Source organism: Mastomys coucha, unplaced genomic scaffold (genome assembly GCF_008632895.1).
Source record: "Mastomys coucha isolate ucsf_1 unplaced genomic scaffold, UCSF_Mcou_1 pScaffold20, whole genome shotgun sequence".
Taxonomy (NCBI): domain Eukaryota; kingdom Metazoa; phylum Chordata; class Mammalia; order Rodentia; family Muridae; genus Mastomys; species Mastomys coucha.
The window spans coordinates 49115625-49135775 of record NW_022196903.1 but is presented as its reverse complement, the minus strand read 5'-3'; the positions used below and the strand labels follow the sequence as shown (position 1 = coordinate 49135775).

Genomic DNA, 20151 nt, shown 5'->3' with positions numbered 1-20151 from the left:
ATGCTGATGGCTCCTGACATAGCTAGGGAAGAGCTGGCATTAGAGACTGCCATTTTATTCTACAAGTGAAGAAAATACCAAGCCTTTGTGCCTCTGTTGCTCTGTTTACTTTCTGTCTCTCTGTGTTTCTGTCTTTGTCTCTCTGTCTTCCTTTTGTCTCTCTGTCTTTGACTCTCTTTTTGTCTTCTTTCTCTGTCTCTCTGTATCTGTCTTTGTCTCTCTATCGCTCTCTGTGTCTCTGTGTGTCTGTCTGTCTCTGTCTCTCTCTTTCTCTCATACACACACACACACACAGACACACCTCTCACCATGGATTCTCACTCATCTGACTAATCGTTCCATCTGTTGCCATTTCTCTTTCGCTCTTGCCTGGGCACTCTCAAATCTTAAGTAATAACTGTCTAAAACTATTTAAATGACAGGCTTGTGTCCTGAATAGATTTTGTTGTTGTTTTGTAGTTTTTGTTTTTGTCAACTCAACACAAACCAGGGTCATCTGGGAGGAGAAACCTTAGTTGAGAAAATCCCACCATAAGATTGGCTTAGAAGCAAGTCTGTGGGGCCATTCTCTCGATTAGTGACTGATAAGGGAAGGCCCAGTCCACTGTGGGTGGAGCCACCCTTGGGTTCCTGGTCCTGCAGAGTACAAGAAAACAAACTGGGCAAGTCATGGACAGCAAGCCAGTAAGCAGCCCCCTTCCATGGCTTCTGCCTCAGTTCCTGCCTCCAGGTTCCTGCAGAATAGACTGTAATCATGACATGGAGGCAAAAGAAGCCCTTCTTTCTCAAACTGCTTTCCTGGGTGTGCGTGGTCTTGTGTTCACAGTATGTATAAGGCATGCACAAGATAGATGACTGCATAAAGCACTGCACACCAGACAATTAACTAGTGTTTTTCAGACTAAAATGAGGGATTTTTCTCCTGCTGAACTAATCTGAGTTCCTCTCTCCCTCCTTTAATCCCTCTTTTTTTGTCTTTCTTTTCTGCAGTGCCAGGATTCAATGCAGGGCTCCTTGTCTGTGTAGGCAGGCACTATACGTCTGAGCTGAACCTCACATGGCCTTCTTCAAGGGAACAGCTACCCTGTGCCAATACCTCAGACTCCACTGCCATGAAAAAAAGATGCTGAAAACAAACCAAGTTAATCCTATATGCAGAATCTTGATGAAGAAAAACTAATTTTAGACAGAGTAAGTCTATAAAAAGGTAAAATCTACATTCTATAAGGTATTTTAAGAAAACACAATAATACAAGTAAAAATTTCTGATTTAATCTTGGTCCAAAAACTAAAGAAGAAGAAAAACCTTAAGGAAGAGGCACACAGTGTGTGGATATAGAAATGGGAACTATGGGACTTCATCTATAATTACAGCTCCCTAGTACCTTCAGTTCATCATGGCTGCTTTCTTGCCCAATTAAGTATGGATTCCACAGCATCAGCATAGAGCAAACTAAGTACCACTGCCCAGTGTTGGAATCTGCTATATTTCCAAGTGTGAGGTGCCCACGTACATGTGCCAACCAAGGAAAAAAGCACCCATGTATAGAAAGACAGCAGAGCCCAGCATGACTTCTTGGCTCAGAAAGACAGCTAAGAAGATGGCTTCCAAACAATTGACTCCCACCTGGAGGGAAAGCCTGCAGGTCCTGATAAAGCAGTGCATGGAAATGGGGGCGTGGGAGCAATAGCAAGCTGAGCGCACACACCACTGTCAATCTCCAGCCTCTCAGTTTTCTTCACACTTGGGTTTTTCTTTTCCAGGCCTGGAGCTGTCTCCTCTTGTTCCATTGACCATAGGAGGTCCTCAAGGCTGATCTTAAGACTGTCTGGGACTGTCCCATTTTCCCCTCTACAGACACTGCCCTCATCAACACTTCATGTATGAATTACATTTACAAGGCTCCATCATTGCATAGAACCCTCCCTGAAGTATGAGGCCATATCCCAGCATCCTAGAGGCTCAAAGGACCTCAAGTTCAAGAGCTGGGCATTGGCCTGGTGCAATGCTCCACATACTCTTGCCTTACCACACACCATGTTCTTTTCTCAACCAAGTTGGTTTTCTCTCTTTTTGCAGATACGCAGTGTTCCCTTCAATCTTCTTTTGTATGGATGCATCACATGTCAATTAAAAGGCCTACGGCCTATGGCTTAGGTAGGAAATAGAAAGCGAGACATCTGGGAAGCAGAAACAATTCTGGGGTAGAGCCAGGAGGGTATCCACTTGGTAAGATATGAGGAAACAGATGAATCATACCTGAGCACAGGTAACCAGCCAAGGGGCAGAATGTAGGTTAAAATAATCAGGTTATCTAAGTCATGATCTACTCAGAAAAAAAGCCTAGTTATATGGCTAACGTTTTTGTAAATATATTTTGAATCTGAGTCTTATTTCTGAGAGCATGGAGCTGGGAGGAAGAACCAGGCTAAACAAGTACAGAACCTAGCAGGTACTTACAGAACATTTCACAAAAGCACAGAGGAAAATTCTTCCTTCTCCTCATCTCAAGGAACTTTCTCCAAGGTTTAGCACTAATAGTTGGCCACAAAGCAAATCTCAACAGATATAAGAAAATTAAATAATACATCTCCTATCCAACCATTGTAGATTACAGCTGGATATCAATGCAGAAGAAATCTTACAAACTCACAGAAATTAATCCACTCACTACTGAATTAAAAAAAAATGGGTCAAGACAGAAATAAAAAAGGAAATTAAAAACTTTTTAGAGTTGAATGAAAATTAAAATACAACATACCCAAATTCATGGGACACCATGAAGGTGGTTCTAAAAGGCAAATTATAGCACTGAGTACCTATATAAAAAAAGTTGGAGAGATCCCATATTAGTAATTTAATTATATACCCAAAAGCTATAGAGCAAAAAGAAAAATAATAACACCCAAAAGGAATACACAGCAAGAAATAAACTCAGGGTTGAGACCAATTAAGTAGAAGCAAGCAAACAAACAAATAAACAAAAAGTAATACAAAGACTTAATGAAATAAAATTGACTCTTTACAAAAATCAGTAATATTGATAAACCCTTAGCCAAATCAACTAAGATATGGAGAGAAGATCAAAATTAATACAATTAGAGATAAAAAGGCACACATAACAACAGATACCAAGGATGTTCAGAGGATCCTAGAGACATACTTTAAAAATTTGTAGCCTGCCAAATTAGAAAATCTAAAAGAAATAGATCAATTTCTTGATATATAGTATCAACTAATGTTAAATCAAGACCAGACAAGCAATTTAAACAGACCCATAACCTCTAGTGAAAAAGAAGCAACAATTTAATGTCTCCCAATCAAAAAAAGCCTAGACCAAGATGGATGTAGCATAGAATTCTACCAGACTTTCAAAGAAAAATTAATACCAATACTCGTCAAATTATTCCTAAAATAGAAACAAAAAGAACGTTGTGTAACTCTTTATGAAGCCACAATTACTTTGACAGCTAAACCACTCAAAGACAAAACAAAGAATTATAGATCAATCTACTTTATGAACATAGATGTAAAAATTCTCAATAAAATATTTTCAATCCAAATCCATGAACTACTTTATGAACATAGATGTAAAAATTCTCAACAAAATACTTTCAATCCAACCAAATCCAGGAACATATAAAGATGATCCACCATGATCAAGTAGTATGCTGCCTAACTTTATGACAATGTGACACTGGCTAGAGTAGCAGTTCTTATTCTGTGGGCCAATACCCCATTGGGGGGGTCACATATCAGATATGCTGCTTATCACATGTTTATATTACAACTCCTAATAGAAACAAAATTACAGTTACAAAGTAGCAATAGAACAATTTTATGGTTGTGGGCCACCACAACATTTGGAAATGTATTAAAGGGAAATGTTTGGAAGCATTAGGAAGGTTGAGACACAATGGGCTAGAGTCACTTGAGAGGAGGGAATCCCAACTAAGAAAATTCCTCCATAACATCAGGCAGTAGGCAAGCCTGTAGAGCATTCTCTTAATTACTGATTGATGGGGGAGACCCAACTTATTGTGGGTAGAGCCTCTCATGGGCTGGTGGTCCTGGGTTCTAAAATAGAAGGCTGAGCAAGCTATAGGAGCAAGCCAATAAGCAGCACTCCTCCATGGCCTCTGCATCAGCTCCTGCCTCCAGGTTCCTGTGCTGTTTGAAGTCCTATTGGGACTGCCTTCAGTGATAGACTAAGATGTGGGAACATGAGCCAAATAATACCCTTCCTGCCCAAATTGTTTCAGTCATGATGTTTTATCATAGCAATAATAATCCAAACTAAGACAAGTAGCATTCATCCTAGGGATGCAGGAAGGATTATATATCCCATCATATAAACTGACTGGAAGACAAAAATCATATAGTCATGTCATTAGATATGCATTAGATTTCAGCATTAGATGCAAAACCAAAACAAAACAAAAACCTTTAACAAAATCCAACATCCCTTCATGATAAAAGTCCTGAAGGAAATCAGGATTCAAAGAACATACCTCAACATAATAAAGGCAGTTTACAGCAGGCACAAAGCCAACTTCAACCCACATGGAAAACAATTCAAAAGTCAAATTTCAACTAAAATAAGGAACAAGGTAAGGTTGTCCACTGCTCCATATCTATTCAATATAGTACTTGAAATCTTAGCCAGAGGAATAAGACAACTGGAGGAAAGCCAGGGGATACAAATGAAAAAGGAAGAATTCAAAGCATCTTTATTTGCAGATGATATGATTATATAACATAAATGACCCCAAAAACTTCACCAGGAAACTCATACAGCTAATAAACACTTTCAGCACAGTGACAGGATACAAAATTAACACGTGAAATTAGTATCCCTTCTTTATACAAATGGCAAATTGACTGAGAAAGAAATCAGGGAAATACCACCTTTCACAATAGCTTCAAAAAATATAACTTGGGGTAACTCTAACCAAGCAAGTGAAAGACTTGTATGATAAAAATTTAAGACATTGAATTAGATATCAGCAGATGGAAATTTCCCCATGCTTATGGATTAGTAAGGTTTACATACTGACAGTCAGGATGTCAGATAAAGGAATAAAATTAATTAATTAAAAAAGATTTATATAGTGAAAACAGAGATCCTACCCAATGCAATCACAGATTTAATGCAATCCTCATCAAAGTTCCAACATAATTCTTGACATAACTTGAAAGACAACTTTCAGCTTCATATGGAAACACAAAATCCCCAGGATAGCTAACATTTTACCTTGAATAATAAAGGAACTGCTGAAGGTACCACCACCACCACCACCACAGTCTCAAATTATACCAAGGTAAGACTGAGATACAGCAATAAAAACAGCAACTTACTGCTGTAAAAGCAGTCATGTTGAGAAATGGAATATAACTGAAGAACCGAACCTAAATCCACATACCTACAGACACCTGAGTTTTTATAAAGAAGCCAGAAATACTCACTGGGAAAAAAAAGACATCATTTTTATCCAGTGGTGCTATTCAAACTGCATGGATACATGTAGAAGAAAGCAAACAGACCCATACTTTCCACCCCGCACAAAACTCAACTTCAAACAATCAAAGACTTCAACATAAAGCCAGATACACTGAATCTGATAGAAGAGAAAGCAGGAATAGTGTTGAACTCATTGGCACAGGAAACAGCTTTCTGAGCAGGACACCAATAATAGCCCAGGCACCACGAACAATTAATAAAGGGACCTCATGAAACTGAAAAGATTCTGTATGGCTAAGGGCAAAACTGTTCAGTGGCAGGCTACCAAATAGTAAAAGGTTTCTACTGTTTGTTTGCTTGGGTTCTTTTATTTTTATTTTCACCAACTACACATTCCATAGAGGGATAATATTTAAACTATACAAAGAACTCAAAAAACTGAATATCAGAAAAACAACACAAGTAAAAACAGGGTGGAGATCTATATAGAATTCTCAAAAGGTAAAACCGAAATTGCTGAGAAACACTTAAAGAAATGTTCAACATCTCATCAGGGAAATGTAAATCAACACTACATTGAGATTTTATCTTACCCCAATTAAAATGGCCATAATCAATTAAAAAAATACAAACCTGACAACTCATGTTAGTGGAGATCTGAGGTAGGGGAACACTCATCTATCTACCTGGTGGGAATGCAAACTTGTACTGTCACGATGGAAATGAGTGAGGCAGTTCTTCAGGAAGCTGAAAATAGATCTACCTCAAGATCCAGATATATCACTCTTGGGCATAAACTCAACATCCTACTAAAAAGACACTGATCAGCCATGGTCCTTGCTCTATTCGTAAGAGCCAGAAGCTGGAAACAGCCTAGGTACCCATTGGTAGATGAACGGATAAAGAAAATGTGGTGCATTTACACAATGAGATATCACTCAGCTGTTAAAAAAAAAAATCTAATGAAATTTGAAGGTAAAGGGATAGAGTAGGAAAAAAATCATCTTCATCCAGGTAACCCAGTCTCCAAAAGATAAAGATAGCATACATCCTCTTTCATGTAGAAGGTAGCTGTTAAGTCTTTGAAAAGCAGGCTACAGTCTGCCTAAATGCAGTGGTTTCATATATAGTAAGGAGCTAAGTGGGAAGGGAAGGATCTCCTTAGGAAGGTGCGGTAAGTTATGGATGGGTGAGGGCTGGGAGACTGGATTGGAGGGTCAAAGACAGAGGGAAAGAAGGATGGGGATGGAATAAGGGAGGACAGCCAGAAGTAAGGTTAGTAGAGGGGTCCTATGGAAACCCACTCCAGTAGCAGCTTCTTAAAATATACACATATATGAAAGAAGTCTAAATGGAATCACCAGGTATCAGGGCAGCAAAGCTCTAACTAGACATCCTTTCCACAAACGGAAGTAGTTTACATCTAACGGAGTTGTTCAACAAAGGGTCCCCATGGAAACCCCCAAGCAACTTAGGCTACTGCCAAAGTTATTTATTGGTTGTTCTTTACAAAATGATCAACCCTATTGCTGAAGATAACCCCTACATAACTCACTGAGTACAAATAAGTTAGTGACTACCTAGAACTCTCACCCCTACTAACTCACGTCAGTACTAGAAGGTACTCTGCATGCGACCAAAGAAAGGTAAACAGTAACCCAGGTACAAACTCATGGATCTGCGACGGTGACCTGTCTACATCATATGCTGCTGCAATGGAGGCACAAAAGTTGTGGGAGTAACCAACCATTACCTGACTGGAGTTAAACCCACTTCATGAAATAAATAGGACCCATACCCAATATTGTTTTGGTGCCAAAGAAGTTGAGACTTGACAGGTCAGGGACTTAGAGGAAGACCAAATACTACTGTTCTGCTTATGGAAAGTAGCAATAAAATAACTCCAAATAACATCCTTCTATACTCATAGATCAGTGTCTTGCTCAGCCATCATCAGAGAAGTTTCTCCCTGCAGTAGATGGGAGTGAATACAGAGACCCACAAGTGGACAATATGCAGAGGGACACTGGATTACTCAGACTCCATTAAACTTGCACTCTCGGGGTTCAGGGAACTCTGTGAAAGAGGAGGTAGAACACATATAAGAACCAGCGGAGATGTAAGACACTGGGGAATAAAGGCTGATGCACATATAACTCATAGATACTGAGGCTGTATGCACAGGGTCTGCACAGGTCTCAAGCAGATGGGATCTCAGTACCCCATCTCTAACCTAAAAGTTATCTTCGATGGAAAGCCACTGGCAAAAGAAAAATTAGTTTTCTACAATGGAGTCTCACTGGACATACAAACCCCATTTGAGAGGCAGACGTCGATGGCTAACACAAAATGAACTCAGTGGTATTGGAGATAATTTTTTGTGTGTATCTTATAGTCTTTTGTTTGGGCTTTAACCTCACTGGTCTTTTTCTTATATATTATGGTTCAAAAAAGGACAAGGGATAATACAGTACACATCCAGACCCCACACAGGTCTCTCTCACCTGCGGATTCAATTAAATACTAACTGAAGACATCTGGAAACAAACTGTGCCCATACTGAGCATGTATGGCTCTTTCTTATCAGTGTTCCCCAAACACTTGGGAAACAATTGTTTACATTGTATTTCACATTGCATTTGGCACTGAAACTCATCTAGGGTAATCTGACATCCATAGGAGGCTGTGTGTGTTTCACGTGCAAATACTACATGATTTTATAGTAACAACTGGAGCCAATCTTCAGGTTTGGCAATTGCAGTAGGCCTGGAACCAATGTCCCACAGAGAGCAGAGGACTGCTGTATCTAAACACACACACACACACACACACACACACACACACACACACACACAACATACAGTCTTGTAAGAAAAGGATAAAAGAAAATAGTTTGTTTATATTCATTCTTGCTTATGTCTTTATAAATAAGCTCTGGCAGGAACAAGGGAATAACTAAAGCAATTGCCTTTGAGAAATGAAAAGAGAGAGAGAGGACAGCAGCAAGATAGAGCTCCGCATGAATATCTTTCTGGTGGTTTGATTTGGGAGCCACACATAAGTATCACTCACTCAAAATTAAGAGAAAGGCTCTAAGAGACAGAGTCAATAAGAATGCTTGCAGAAGGTGGACATGAGGGCAGACTGGCCAGTGTCAGAGGAGTTCTTGCCATCCTCAAGACCCCAGAGAGGCTATACAGCAGGCCCCTTTGTTCATCTTGTACCAGCAGGACACTTACTCCTGGGCTGGCTCATGGCAGGATGAGGCTGTAATGTAAACTACAAGAGCTGTTCCCTGTAAAGTCTCTAAAACTCACAGAGGTTTACATCCAAGTGGAATCTCAGAAAAACTCCCCTCTCTTCCCATTGTCAGTGCTCCCTGAAACCAACAGTTCTCCAGGGACTTGTGAGGACAGCTCTGTGAATACCTTCTGTGATGGAGGAGTATAAGGAGGGGCACTTGTCACAAGACTAGAGAAGTCTGAGCTAAATGCTCCTTTGCAAGTCACATCAGCAAATGTATGAGCATCTGCTAAGTGCCAGGCACCACTGTCAGCATTATGAAGAGGCTGAGAGGATGAATGGGATGCAGGTGCAGAGAAAGGAAGGGCTTACTAAGATAAGCCTGCCCATGACTCCGGACAACACTTCTGTGTCTTCACAAAACCCAGAAAAACCCAACTTGGTATTGCTTACATTCTTGCTTTATAGATGAGGAAAGACATCACAGAGAAGTTAATGAAGACACTCAGATGAATTATGGTCTTTTGATATCAAAGTCCTGTGTCTCAGGACCTTTGTACTCCCTTCATCTGTGTGACTCTTCCTGAGCCATCAGGATGATAACTCAGTGCATCCATTCAGGTCTCCCCGTCGGTCTTGGTGTCTGGGGAAGCCTTGGCAGCTGTGCCCATGCAGAACACCCCACTCTGCTCTTTCCAGCTTCTTGGTTTCCTCACAGCCCTCACTACCATGAACACCATTAATAGACAAAAACAAATTTTTATTTTCTTGTATACTCTCTGTCTTGACTACAGTATGGGGTCACAAGGCCAGCCACTTGGCTCTGTGTGCTGCATTGTCAACAGCACTAAGAAGAGAGAGAACTTGATGAAGGGATGGCTGTGCCTTCAAGCTAAATCTGAGGGAGTCATGTTAGAGACACACATCCACACGGGGACAAGAGCTTCAAGGACTGGCATAAGGGGAAGCCCTTTAGCTTTCCTGGGTCATCAGGGTAAAGGGACATGAGTCTCTCTTTGAGGGACTGAGGTGGGGGTAGTTATAGGTATAGACAAAAGGGTGGAAGGAAAAGGGAGTCTCATTTGAGAAAATGTCTGTGCCAGACTGGCCTGTGGGCAAGACTAAGGTCATTTTCTTCTCTTTTGACAAATCATTTCTTTTATTTTGGGGATTGCAATACAATTACATCATTTCTCCCTTCCTTTTCCTCCCTTCAAATCCTTCCATATACACTCTTCCATTGCCCTCTGTCTCTTTTTATTAACTGTTATTATACATATATGTATAATACACACACACACACACACACACACACACACACACACATATATATATATATACTGTATAATGGTACTTGTTTATATGCTTTCAGGGATCACCATTTGATACTGGATAATCAATTGGTGTACTCTTCCCTGGGGAAGACTATTTCTCCCACTCTCAGCATTCCTTAGCTACCTATAGCTCTTCGTGTGGGGCTAAGGCCTCTTGAGCTGTCTCCCATCTTCATGTCTCTTGTCCTTCTTCAGCTTGAGTTTAGGCAGTCATGTTGGTGGAACTTTATGGATATATCTCTGACATCCCTACTAGACATGAACGCACAGCAAATTCTCTGTTCCTCTGGCTCTTTGGATCTTTCTTTCACCCTTCTACAATGATCTCTGAGCAAGTTGTAATTGTATCAGTTGGGACTGGGCTCCACAATTCAGCATTTAAATTGGTTGTAGTTTTCTGCAACAGTCTCTTTCTGTTACAAAGAGAGGTTTGTTTGATGAGAGGTGAGGATTCCACTCATCTGTGGGTATGAGGACAGATATTTAGAAGGTAGTTAGGGGTTTTGCTGATTTAGTAAAGAGACAGTTGAAAATCTCTTCCAGCCAGGCGGTGGTGGCACACGCCTATAATCCCAGTACTTGGGAGGCAGAGGCAGGCGGATTTCTGAGTTCGAGGCCAAGCCTGGTCTACAGAGTGAGATCCAGGACAGCCAGGGCTACATGGAGAAACCCTGTCTCGAAAAAACAAAGAAACAAAGAAACAAACAAAAAACAAAAACAAAAAAAAACAAAAAAAATGAGGAAAACAAATCTTTGGGGCTGGTGAGATGGCTTAGTGGTTAAGAGCACCAACTGCTCTTCTGAAGGTCCTGAGTTCAAATCCCAGCAACCACATGGTGGCTCACAACCATCTGTAATGAGATCTGATGCCCTCTTCTGGAGTGTCTGAAGACAGCTACAGTGTGCTTACATGTAATAAATAAATCTTAAAAAAAAAAAAACAAACAAAAACAAAACAGAAAATCTCTTCCAAGATCCATGACTTCCCTGGGTAGTTGGCTAGGTTTCTAGTACCTGGCATGACTTCCCTCTTGTTGAGCAGGTCTTAAATCCAATTAGAAAGATATTGGTTACCACGAAGTCATGCATGCCACTCCTGACCCGTAGGGTTACTGTGCCATGCTGGTCATTGCTGTGGTCACAGTTGTGTAGGATCATTGGTGATTTCCCTCTGGGAATGACACCTTGCCTTCTAGTCCTCAAGAAGGCTTTTGAGTCAGTCAGCTCAGGAGTCTCCGTTCTCTGTGTCCAAAGTGGATGGTATCTTCAGTAATAAGGACTTACCTTCCACCTCTGAAGGGCAACCCAGGACAGTAGCAATCATCTATAATGTGTTAATGTGTCTTGGACAACCATGAACAACCCAAAAGAGGGCTTCTCAAGCCTGGCATTATTTTTGTTGCTGTTGCTAATCTATGGATCTTGGATGGAGTGTCGTCAGTCCAGATAGGACCATGTCATTTAAACAATATATGTCTATTTATATACACAGAGCTACATGTATTATAAATATACTTTAAGTAGACAGTTAATAGAATGATTCCTTATGGCTTTTTTAGACACACTTATTTTATCATCCTTTCTTCTTCTGTATTTATCCCTCTTCTTTCCCTAATTACAGCCTCCCATTTTTCCATTTTCCTGATCACACTTGTATCCTGTTATCCCCCTCTCTGTTGTTCTCTCAGCTCCATCACTTTTTATCTTCCTGGTCTCTGTGGTTACTCCAAGCTACATACTCACATCTGAAGATTTAACTAGGAACCTTAGCTGAGAGAGATCCTTATCTTTCTGAGTCTGAATAACATCACTCCATATGATCTATAGCTAGTTTATTCTATTCTATTCTATTCTATTCTCAACATGATCTATTCTAGTTTACTTGCAAAGTTCAGGATTTCACTTTTTTATGACTGATTAATATTCCATAGAGTATATGTATCACATTTTCTGTCAATTGTACTGGTTATAGGACATTTAGGTTGCTCCTATTTGCTACTGTGAATAAATATAATCATGAACATGGTTGAGCAACCATCTATGATATAGGTCATCAGTCCTCTTGGGATACACCAATAAGTGGTATACCTAGGTCATGTGATAGATTTAATTTTGGCCTTTTTAAGGTGTCGCCACACTGATTTCCAGAGTGACTAGACCAGTGTGCAATCCCACCATCAATGAGTGAAGGTTCTGCTTCCCCTCATCTGCTGTCTGCTATCTTGTTGATCTTGCCATTCTTGCTGGAGTAAAACAAAATCTCAAAGTTGTTTTAATTTGCATTTCCCTAATTGCTAGGGATGGTGAACATTCTGGGGGATATTTCTTAGTTATTGTTGATTAATGATTGATATGGGAGGACCCAACCCACTGCTACTACCCTTGGGCAGGTGGTCTTGGGGTGTAAAAGAAAGCAGGTCAGGGAGCCAGGGAGAGCAAACTCGTGAGCAGCATTCCTCTATGGTCTCCACTTTAGTTCCTGTCTCTAGATTCCTTTAGTTCCCGACCCCAACTTCCTCAGTGATAGAGTATGACTATAAGCTAAATAAACCCTTTCCTCCTCAAGTTGCGTTTGGTCGTGATGTTTATCACAGCAACAGAAAGCAAATAAAGGCACTGTCATTGCTTGGAACTTGCTATAAATCAGAATTTCTGGTATGTTCTCATTGAGTCTTCTGAAAAAAATTCCTCCAGGATTTCCTCAATTGTGCTAACGAAGCTATAGTTCATTTTGAAGACACTGAAAGTCACACAGACAATAGGACTAAATCAAGTCTCAAGTCGGGATATCCAGGCCCAAAGTCAATGACTTTCTAGCATAGTTACTGGAAAAGTCCCATTGGGTTTGATCCCATTAGAATTTACTGGAAGCTGCCATAAAATATAAATTCCTAGTCTCTATTCCTGGCACAGTCCTCTCTATGAATCTGGAAGGAGCCTTCAAAATCTGTTTTCTTGGACCTTTCCAGAAGATTCTAGAGCACATACAGAGTGCAGGTACTATCTTGACCTCACCAAAGGGGAGACCAGGCAGGGGCCACTGGGAAACAGGGAGGAGGGAAGTCAGTGGTTTATTCACACAGAGCAGGGGTTGTGAAAATATACAAGATGAGACAATAAGAGGAAGAGGACCGTGAATGAGAAGGGACTGGGACGCTGTTGGTGGAACTGAAGGATGCAGGTGTGGTGCACTCCTGGACAGTGTGTCTGATGTCAGCAGCCCAGATCCTGTAAAATCTTCCTCTGGGGCACTTGGCACTTAGGCATAGAGAAATGTAGGCTCACCAGCCACATACGTGAGAACAGAAGCTCCAGGGATAGTTTAGAAGAGGAAGTGGGAAAGGCTCCCGAAGCACAATAAGCCAGGCAGCCACTTTCACTCCTGGCCCCTCACAACGCACATCATTAACTGGTGGCCCTTTTCTCAGCCAAAAGGTCTTCAGACTCCTACAGTTTCCTCAATGCTCTCTGAGCGGCAGAGTTTGACAAAATGGAAGGGAAGCCAGTGTACCACTTGGGTCATGTGTCTATCTCTCCAGATGCTGACATGAGAGCCAAATAAAAGCCAGGCAGCCTCCTACCTCAGCTTTCAGGGGGGTCCTGTACATCATTTGAAGGGTTAGCTAATCAAGCACCCATGGGAATAATTCTCCAAGTTCCATTTAAGGTATGAAATACGTCACAATGTCTGAAAGTGTCACTTCCTGATTTAACTCAACAAACATGCTTCCCAAGAAAAATGCAAGAATGAATGCCACTTTTAAGGTGGCTCCACAAGCAGAGAGGTGACATGGTAGCATCTGCTTCTACAGCAATGTCCCATGCATGCTGGAGGCCCTTCCAAACCAGAGGCCTTCTCCAGCACAGGAGAGAATTCTCCCACTGGGCCAACCTGTTTGGCAGAGGTAGAGGTCACTGAAGATTGTAGAGGTAGAAAAAGGATACCTCCCTCCCATCGAAATCTAAGGATTGAGAACGTTAATATTTTACTCTTTCGTAACAAGAGTTGCCTCACCTTGTCAACACAGGGATAAGTCAACATGTTCCTGAGGACAATCTGGGAAAGGTCATGCATGCGTAGTGCTGAATCAGCTCAAACACAGGACTTAGGACTGAGATGGATGGATCCTGGCCCTCCAGATTGGGCTCTGCAGTCCACTCCCTTCTAAAAGTATTGCATCTAGCCAGTGGATAATGAACGAGCAGTAACACCCTGGCCACTGTCTTGTCTTCCCCAGCTGTGAGCAGCAGGTTACTGGACCATAGATGACTTCCTGGTTCCAACCTCACCTCTAGCTACCATGTGAAGGCTTTGCCTTGCTAATAAAAATATTATCATAAAATTCACTGCTTGGCCAATGTCACCATGGTAACCCAAAGACAAGGTTTGTGGGGCCCCAAAGCAGGGAGTCAGGCATCTGTGTACATAAGCAGGATCTATGGGGTTTGACAAATTGCACACAACCTACTTTTATGGCTCACAGATTGGGATAGGATCGAAGAACAACTACTATCATATTCCTGTCAGGTGATTTGACTGTGGCAGTTCTACAGATCAAGGGTGTGATGTTCCGAGCTCCTATTTAGAAAAAGCTGTACAAGCTCTGAGTACCTGACCTCCCACTGGAGGAGGGCTCCTGGGAGAGCTGTCATTCCAGCATCATCTGCATAGTTGCTTTTGGTCTCTTACTAAAGGAAATCTCAGGATAGTCCCATAATGGTTAGCTTTTGAACCTGACAGCTCCAGACTCACATTTCACACACTTCTAACTTAATATTCAAATACGGCGTCCTTGTTATTTTTAAGTGAATTCAAAAGTGGCAATTCTTTTAGGCCACTAACTCCAACACTTCCTCAGTGACTTTGCCTGTGGTTTTGGGGAGCTGGTCTTAGTTGTTGAGTTCCAGATGTATGATTTTGGGGATAAGATCATCCTAAAGTCACAGCTAAGCAAGTGATAATGTTTGTCTCTAAGAGGATAACAAGATCTTCTAATCCCACAGGGAAGTAGAGAGAGAGCAGAAATTTGGGGCCATCATGTGACATTGGCCTTTCTCCAGTCAAGTCCTGGTCGTATGTACCCTTGTGGCCCCATAGCTCCTAGTGCACTCTCTGAATTCAGACAGGACCTCAATATGCACTGAGTGCACGAATGACTGAATGAAGGGATGCCATCCATACCCCACTGGAAAAGAAGATTTCTAAAGATCCTTATGGCCAGATGGACATGCCTGCTGTCCGTGGCTACCTCCCCAGCACCTGTGCGCTTCTTCCCCCTTCCTGTGTTTCTCTACATTTTCTGATCATGTTTTTTATAGGATTGATTCCAAAGTTGATGTTGATCAGTTTGGGAAAGTTAGCAGTTACCAACACCTTGACCATAGAGATGAAGCCAGGAATAGGAAAACGAAGTCAATGAGGGCTGAAATTTCATTCCGATATTTTTCTTGAAGTGCTAATAAATGGGTGGTCTCTTTGCCTGATGTTTCTGAAAGCAGTGCCAATACCCTTAGAGTATTGGGTCTGTCTGGAAATGACATGGGAAATGAAATGGGAATAACATGTTAAAATCCAGCTGCAGAAAAGTGGAACAACAACAACAACAACAACAAAAAAAAAAAGATAGGGGAGTGGGAAGGGTCATGCTTGAACATGCCCAAAGCCAGAGCCTCTGGTGTTTTTAAAGTTGGTCTATGTAACCACTGACTGGAATATTCTATTAACTTGCAACCAAGAACATTATGTTATATGCCTAAGTTGCAGGTACCCAAAGACCACTGAGGAGCCAATTGTGATGTAAAACACATATGGGTCTTTATTATGAACTTGCCAGCAAGATGTCTCAGACTCTCACTGTAGCAATGGGTCAGAGTGAGAGCCCTTAGTATAGGGGTTCTGGGTTTTTACTGTGGTTACAGAAAACTGGGGGAATATCTGTACAGGTCAGCAAGTTAATATTTTAAAAACTTCATCTCTGGCATAATCTGCAGGAACTGAACACAAGAACAAAACCACCTGACAAACAGGATGGATAAGTTACTTATTCTCTGCAGGATGTCTTAGGTTATCCATCTGTACCTTGACCCTGCTATTGCAGCCTGACTGGCTGTTGCTAAAGGTGGTGGGTTGCCTTAAGATGCTTGCTCAGGAGTACTCTGTGATTTTCTTCCTGGAACTGGAGTGTAGCCCCTGGTCTCACACAAAATGGAGTTCCTTCAAAAATGGAGTTGGTTGGGCTTTACAATTATAATTATATAATTAGCGATAAAACAAAGACAAATTTCTTAAAGTCAGTCTTCAGGCCTAGGCTAAGGTTCTGTTAAGAATGATATCAAAACTAGGTCCGATGCTTCTCAGAAGCAGCAGACAGGTGGAAGCAATGGCAAAGCAGAGAAAACCACTTGGTTTTCACTAAAAACCAAGATCTACTTTTCATTTTCTCCAGACTCTGGGTTTGTATCTTGTCCCTCACTAGCCTTACATTGCAGGTGGATGTGGACCACATTATCTTCATGTTGATTTTTAGTCTTTATCATTAGGAATACTAGACATGATGATGGTTGCTTCAGTGATGTTAATGCTGAAAGTATGATGGTGCAGCGTGAGCCTGAGAACCACAAAACATGAGGTAGTTCACAAGGGGACCAATGCCTACATAGAATGCCCTGATCCACGGTGCCCAAGAATCTCTTTTTAGTGATGTTCTGCAAGGCTTTCTTCTACATGGCTTTGATGTCTTGTGTGTTATATGCCCTTCATTTTTATAAATCCATTCACTAGGGGACTCTCAATAACAAATGCCTATTAGTTAATGTAGTAAAGAATTTTGTATATACCACTAAGTTTGTATTAAATAGCTGAAACTATCTCCTTCTCCAAGTAAGGTTTTACGATTTTAGATCTAAAAGTAAAATTTCAACCTAATAGACTATGGTAAAATTGATATTGTGGACATGTAGTTAGCAATGCACTCCTGAGCTTCCTTAGGATATAAAAGTGCTTTTAAGAAATAAATTAGGTGGCCCAAGGTCATTTAGAAAAAGAGGAGAGGAATTTGAGCCAATGGCTTGCATTTCAGTTAAGCTCCCAGTAGTGGCATTTGCTCAACAAGTATTTATTGGGCTGTTAATGTACGCACGGCAGTGTGCAATGCCCAGTAAGGCAAGGAGCACCCAACATCTCTTCCTAGGGATATTTTGTTGATTTACTGTCAGAGTACTTCACACTCCATTAGGAAACAAACAAACAAAAACATCCAATTACTAAGTCATTATCACTGTCTTTTAAAATCGAAGATGGGAAAGTAGAGCCCTAGATTGGAAAGGGTCCTTAGAGATGCACACAGCCCCTAACTTCACAGATGGGAGAACAGACTCATGTAATAAAGGATGAGGTGGTCCTGCATGTGCCTGCACAGAGAGATGAGGGCTATATATCTGTGAGGAGAACTAAGTTGGAGAGTGCCAAGGGCAATGAGATCCATTAGACAAAACAAAGTGACAAAGGCCTCAGTAGCCAGCATGTTTTTAAATTTTTAAACATGAGAGGCATCTGTCTTACAAGCTGACAGAAAGCACACGTCAGGAAGGGGAGGTGGACTGTGCTGCAGCAGGGGATCTTTTGTGTATTATGGGAAATTCATACTCTCAGATTAACATAGGGTTTATGTGTACGGTGTGTGTGTGTGTATGTGTGTGTGTGTACACATCTGGATGCATATGTATAGATGGTGCAGCATGAGTATCTGGGGGAATATCTGCTAAGACTTTATGGGTGTAGCTTTGGTCATTCCTCCATTATAGGAGTCTAATCTCATGAATATCTTTTTCCTTTGGCCTTGGGGCTCAAAGGTCACTGTGTACACTTTAGAAACTGGGGTACAGGAGGGGTCAGTGCACTGCAGTTTGTCTTGTGACCAGACAAACAAATGCTGGCAGTGATTCTTTAAAAATTTGTTTCATATTTATTTATTTTATGCATGTGAATGCTTTGCCTGCATGTCTGTATGTGCATCACCTATGGTCCCATACCTACAGAGGTCAGAAGAGGGTGTCTAACCCCCTGTTTGATGTTTGTGAGCCACCATATGCATGCTGGGAATTGAACCCAGGACCTCTGCAAAAGTAACCAGTGCTCTAAAGCTCTGAGCTACCTTCCCAGCCCGATGGCATTAACTTTTAATACCAAGTAAAAGGACAGTATCTCATAATAATAAACATACAGATACACATATTATATATCCCTTAATGATCAGTTTTATGCACCTCTATATTATTAGAACAAATATGTGCACATGTATATGTCGAATGTAATACACTTTCTAATCAATTTATGATAGGAATACATACTGAGAAATGTTTGTTAGGCCATGTGTACTCGTACAAACATCAGAATATACTTATATAAACCTAGATGATGCACAAGCAGGCACATGTGCTACAGGCCCGTGCTGATGGTATAAGAGGTCCAGTCCATTTTTGGTGGAGGTGCCATTATGTGACAAATGACTACAGTGATCAGCAGATAGACAAACATGAGACTTTAAGTTTTGAAACAGGGTCTCATCATGCAGACCCGGCTGTTCTAGAACTCACTGTGTAAACAAGACTGGCCTCAAACTCAAAGAAGTCCACCTGCCTCTACCTCTAGGGTGCAGGTTACAGATATATGCCACCGTACCCAGTTTACCTTTGTAAACAAGTAGAAAGGGAGCCTTGAGTACTTGCAGGCTAAGCATTGGTTTGCCTCTGGACACCTGGACCTTAGGCCTGAATGCCACCCACTCCTCTTGGAGAAGCCTCTGCCCCTGGTAAGCTGTGGTTTCCTCATAGAGGAGGCAGAGATAGCAGTGGTGCCTACGTATCAGGAGTGTGCTGAGAACCTGAGCATCAGCAGCTCAAAGCCCAGGGCTGGTCCTCAGTGGGCAACAGCAGCAAGGCAGCATCAACAGTGATTCAACACTTAGGATTGATCCCTAGCAGTGAGCCTGGAAGAACACCTGCCTCAGCCATGATGGGCTCTATCTTGCTATAGTTCTTCCTTCTTTTAGCAGAGAATTCTGGGCCAGGCATGCTATGCCAGGGAAAGAGAAAGAGAGTTGCAGGTAATAGCCATTACCTGCCTTCCTGACAGAAGCTGCTGGGTGGCCAATGCTTAGACATGATCTATGCTTCTCACCAGTCACCCTGAGTGAACGCTGTGTGTTCATTTTTCAGCAGTTCATGTCAAATGCTATTACAGTCCTGGGGTGACGAGCAAAGAGCATAATTCACAGAAGTCAATACATTCGCCCTTGCTGCTCAAATGCTCAAAAAATGAAAATATGCCCCCAGACTGAACATCAGAGGGTCCCCCTCTCTTCTGGAACATTCCTAAAATGGGCCACAAGGGTCAGTGGTTGTTGGAGGTTTTGGTCGGGGGACAAGTGCAGAGTCAACCCTCTCTGACAGAGACTGACAGAGCTAACCCTCTCCTCATTGAAGAGAAGACTTGGGATTGGGCAGGGGTGAGCTTATGAGACTGTTCATATGCACTGCACCCCCAGCAAGGGCCCTTCAAGAAGGCAGGCAGTTAAAGACTTGCAGAGATTTTTGCAGCATTGGTACTCACAGTATGATTTCCATATTGGAGGCTGGTATTCCTCAGCATCTAGAATGAAGAGAGAGAGAGAGAGATCACATCAGACCACATGTCAACCTGCCAGCCCATGTCTTCCCTGGAGGAGGGACAGCCTGTCAGCTGGACTCACATCCAGCCCCAGGGGCCTTGCCACTCAAGAAAAGAATAGTTTCAGGCATAGAGGCGGAACGCGCACAGACCACTTGTGGACACATCAACAGTCTCTTTGGATCACTTCTATGACAGAATAAACTGTTTAACAGTTTTCAGAGTCCAGGAAATTTTTAAAAATTCTTTTTAAAAGTAATTAACTTGATTGCACTCTCTAGTGATCCTTTCAAACCTATTTACTCAACTTGGCATAAGAGACACATAATTTATCTCACAGCTTCCAGCCAGGTCTTTAGTTTATTTATTAAGACTTGAGGGCAGGATGCAAAGTGACAAGCACACAATATTAGATGTGGAAAGTTGTGCCACCAAAGCCACCCCC

At 41.6% G+C, this 20151-nt stretch overlaps 1 protein-coding gene across 1 annotated transcript in view; it reads right to left on the bottom strand.

The window, feature by feature from the left end:
* The window catches only part of Chn2 (chimerin 2), a 260647-nt gene that overhangs the window by 108241 nt on the left and 132255 nt on the right, over positions 1 to 20151 (bottom strand). Inside the window, exon 2 of the mRNA XM_031381956.1 lies at positions 19650 to 19688. Within this exon, the coding sequence (XP_031237816.1) occupies positions 19650 to 19688 (39 nt within the window). The remainder of the gene's footprint in view (positions 1 to 19649; positions 19689 to 20151) is intronic.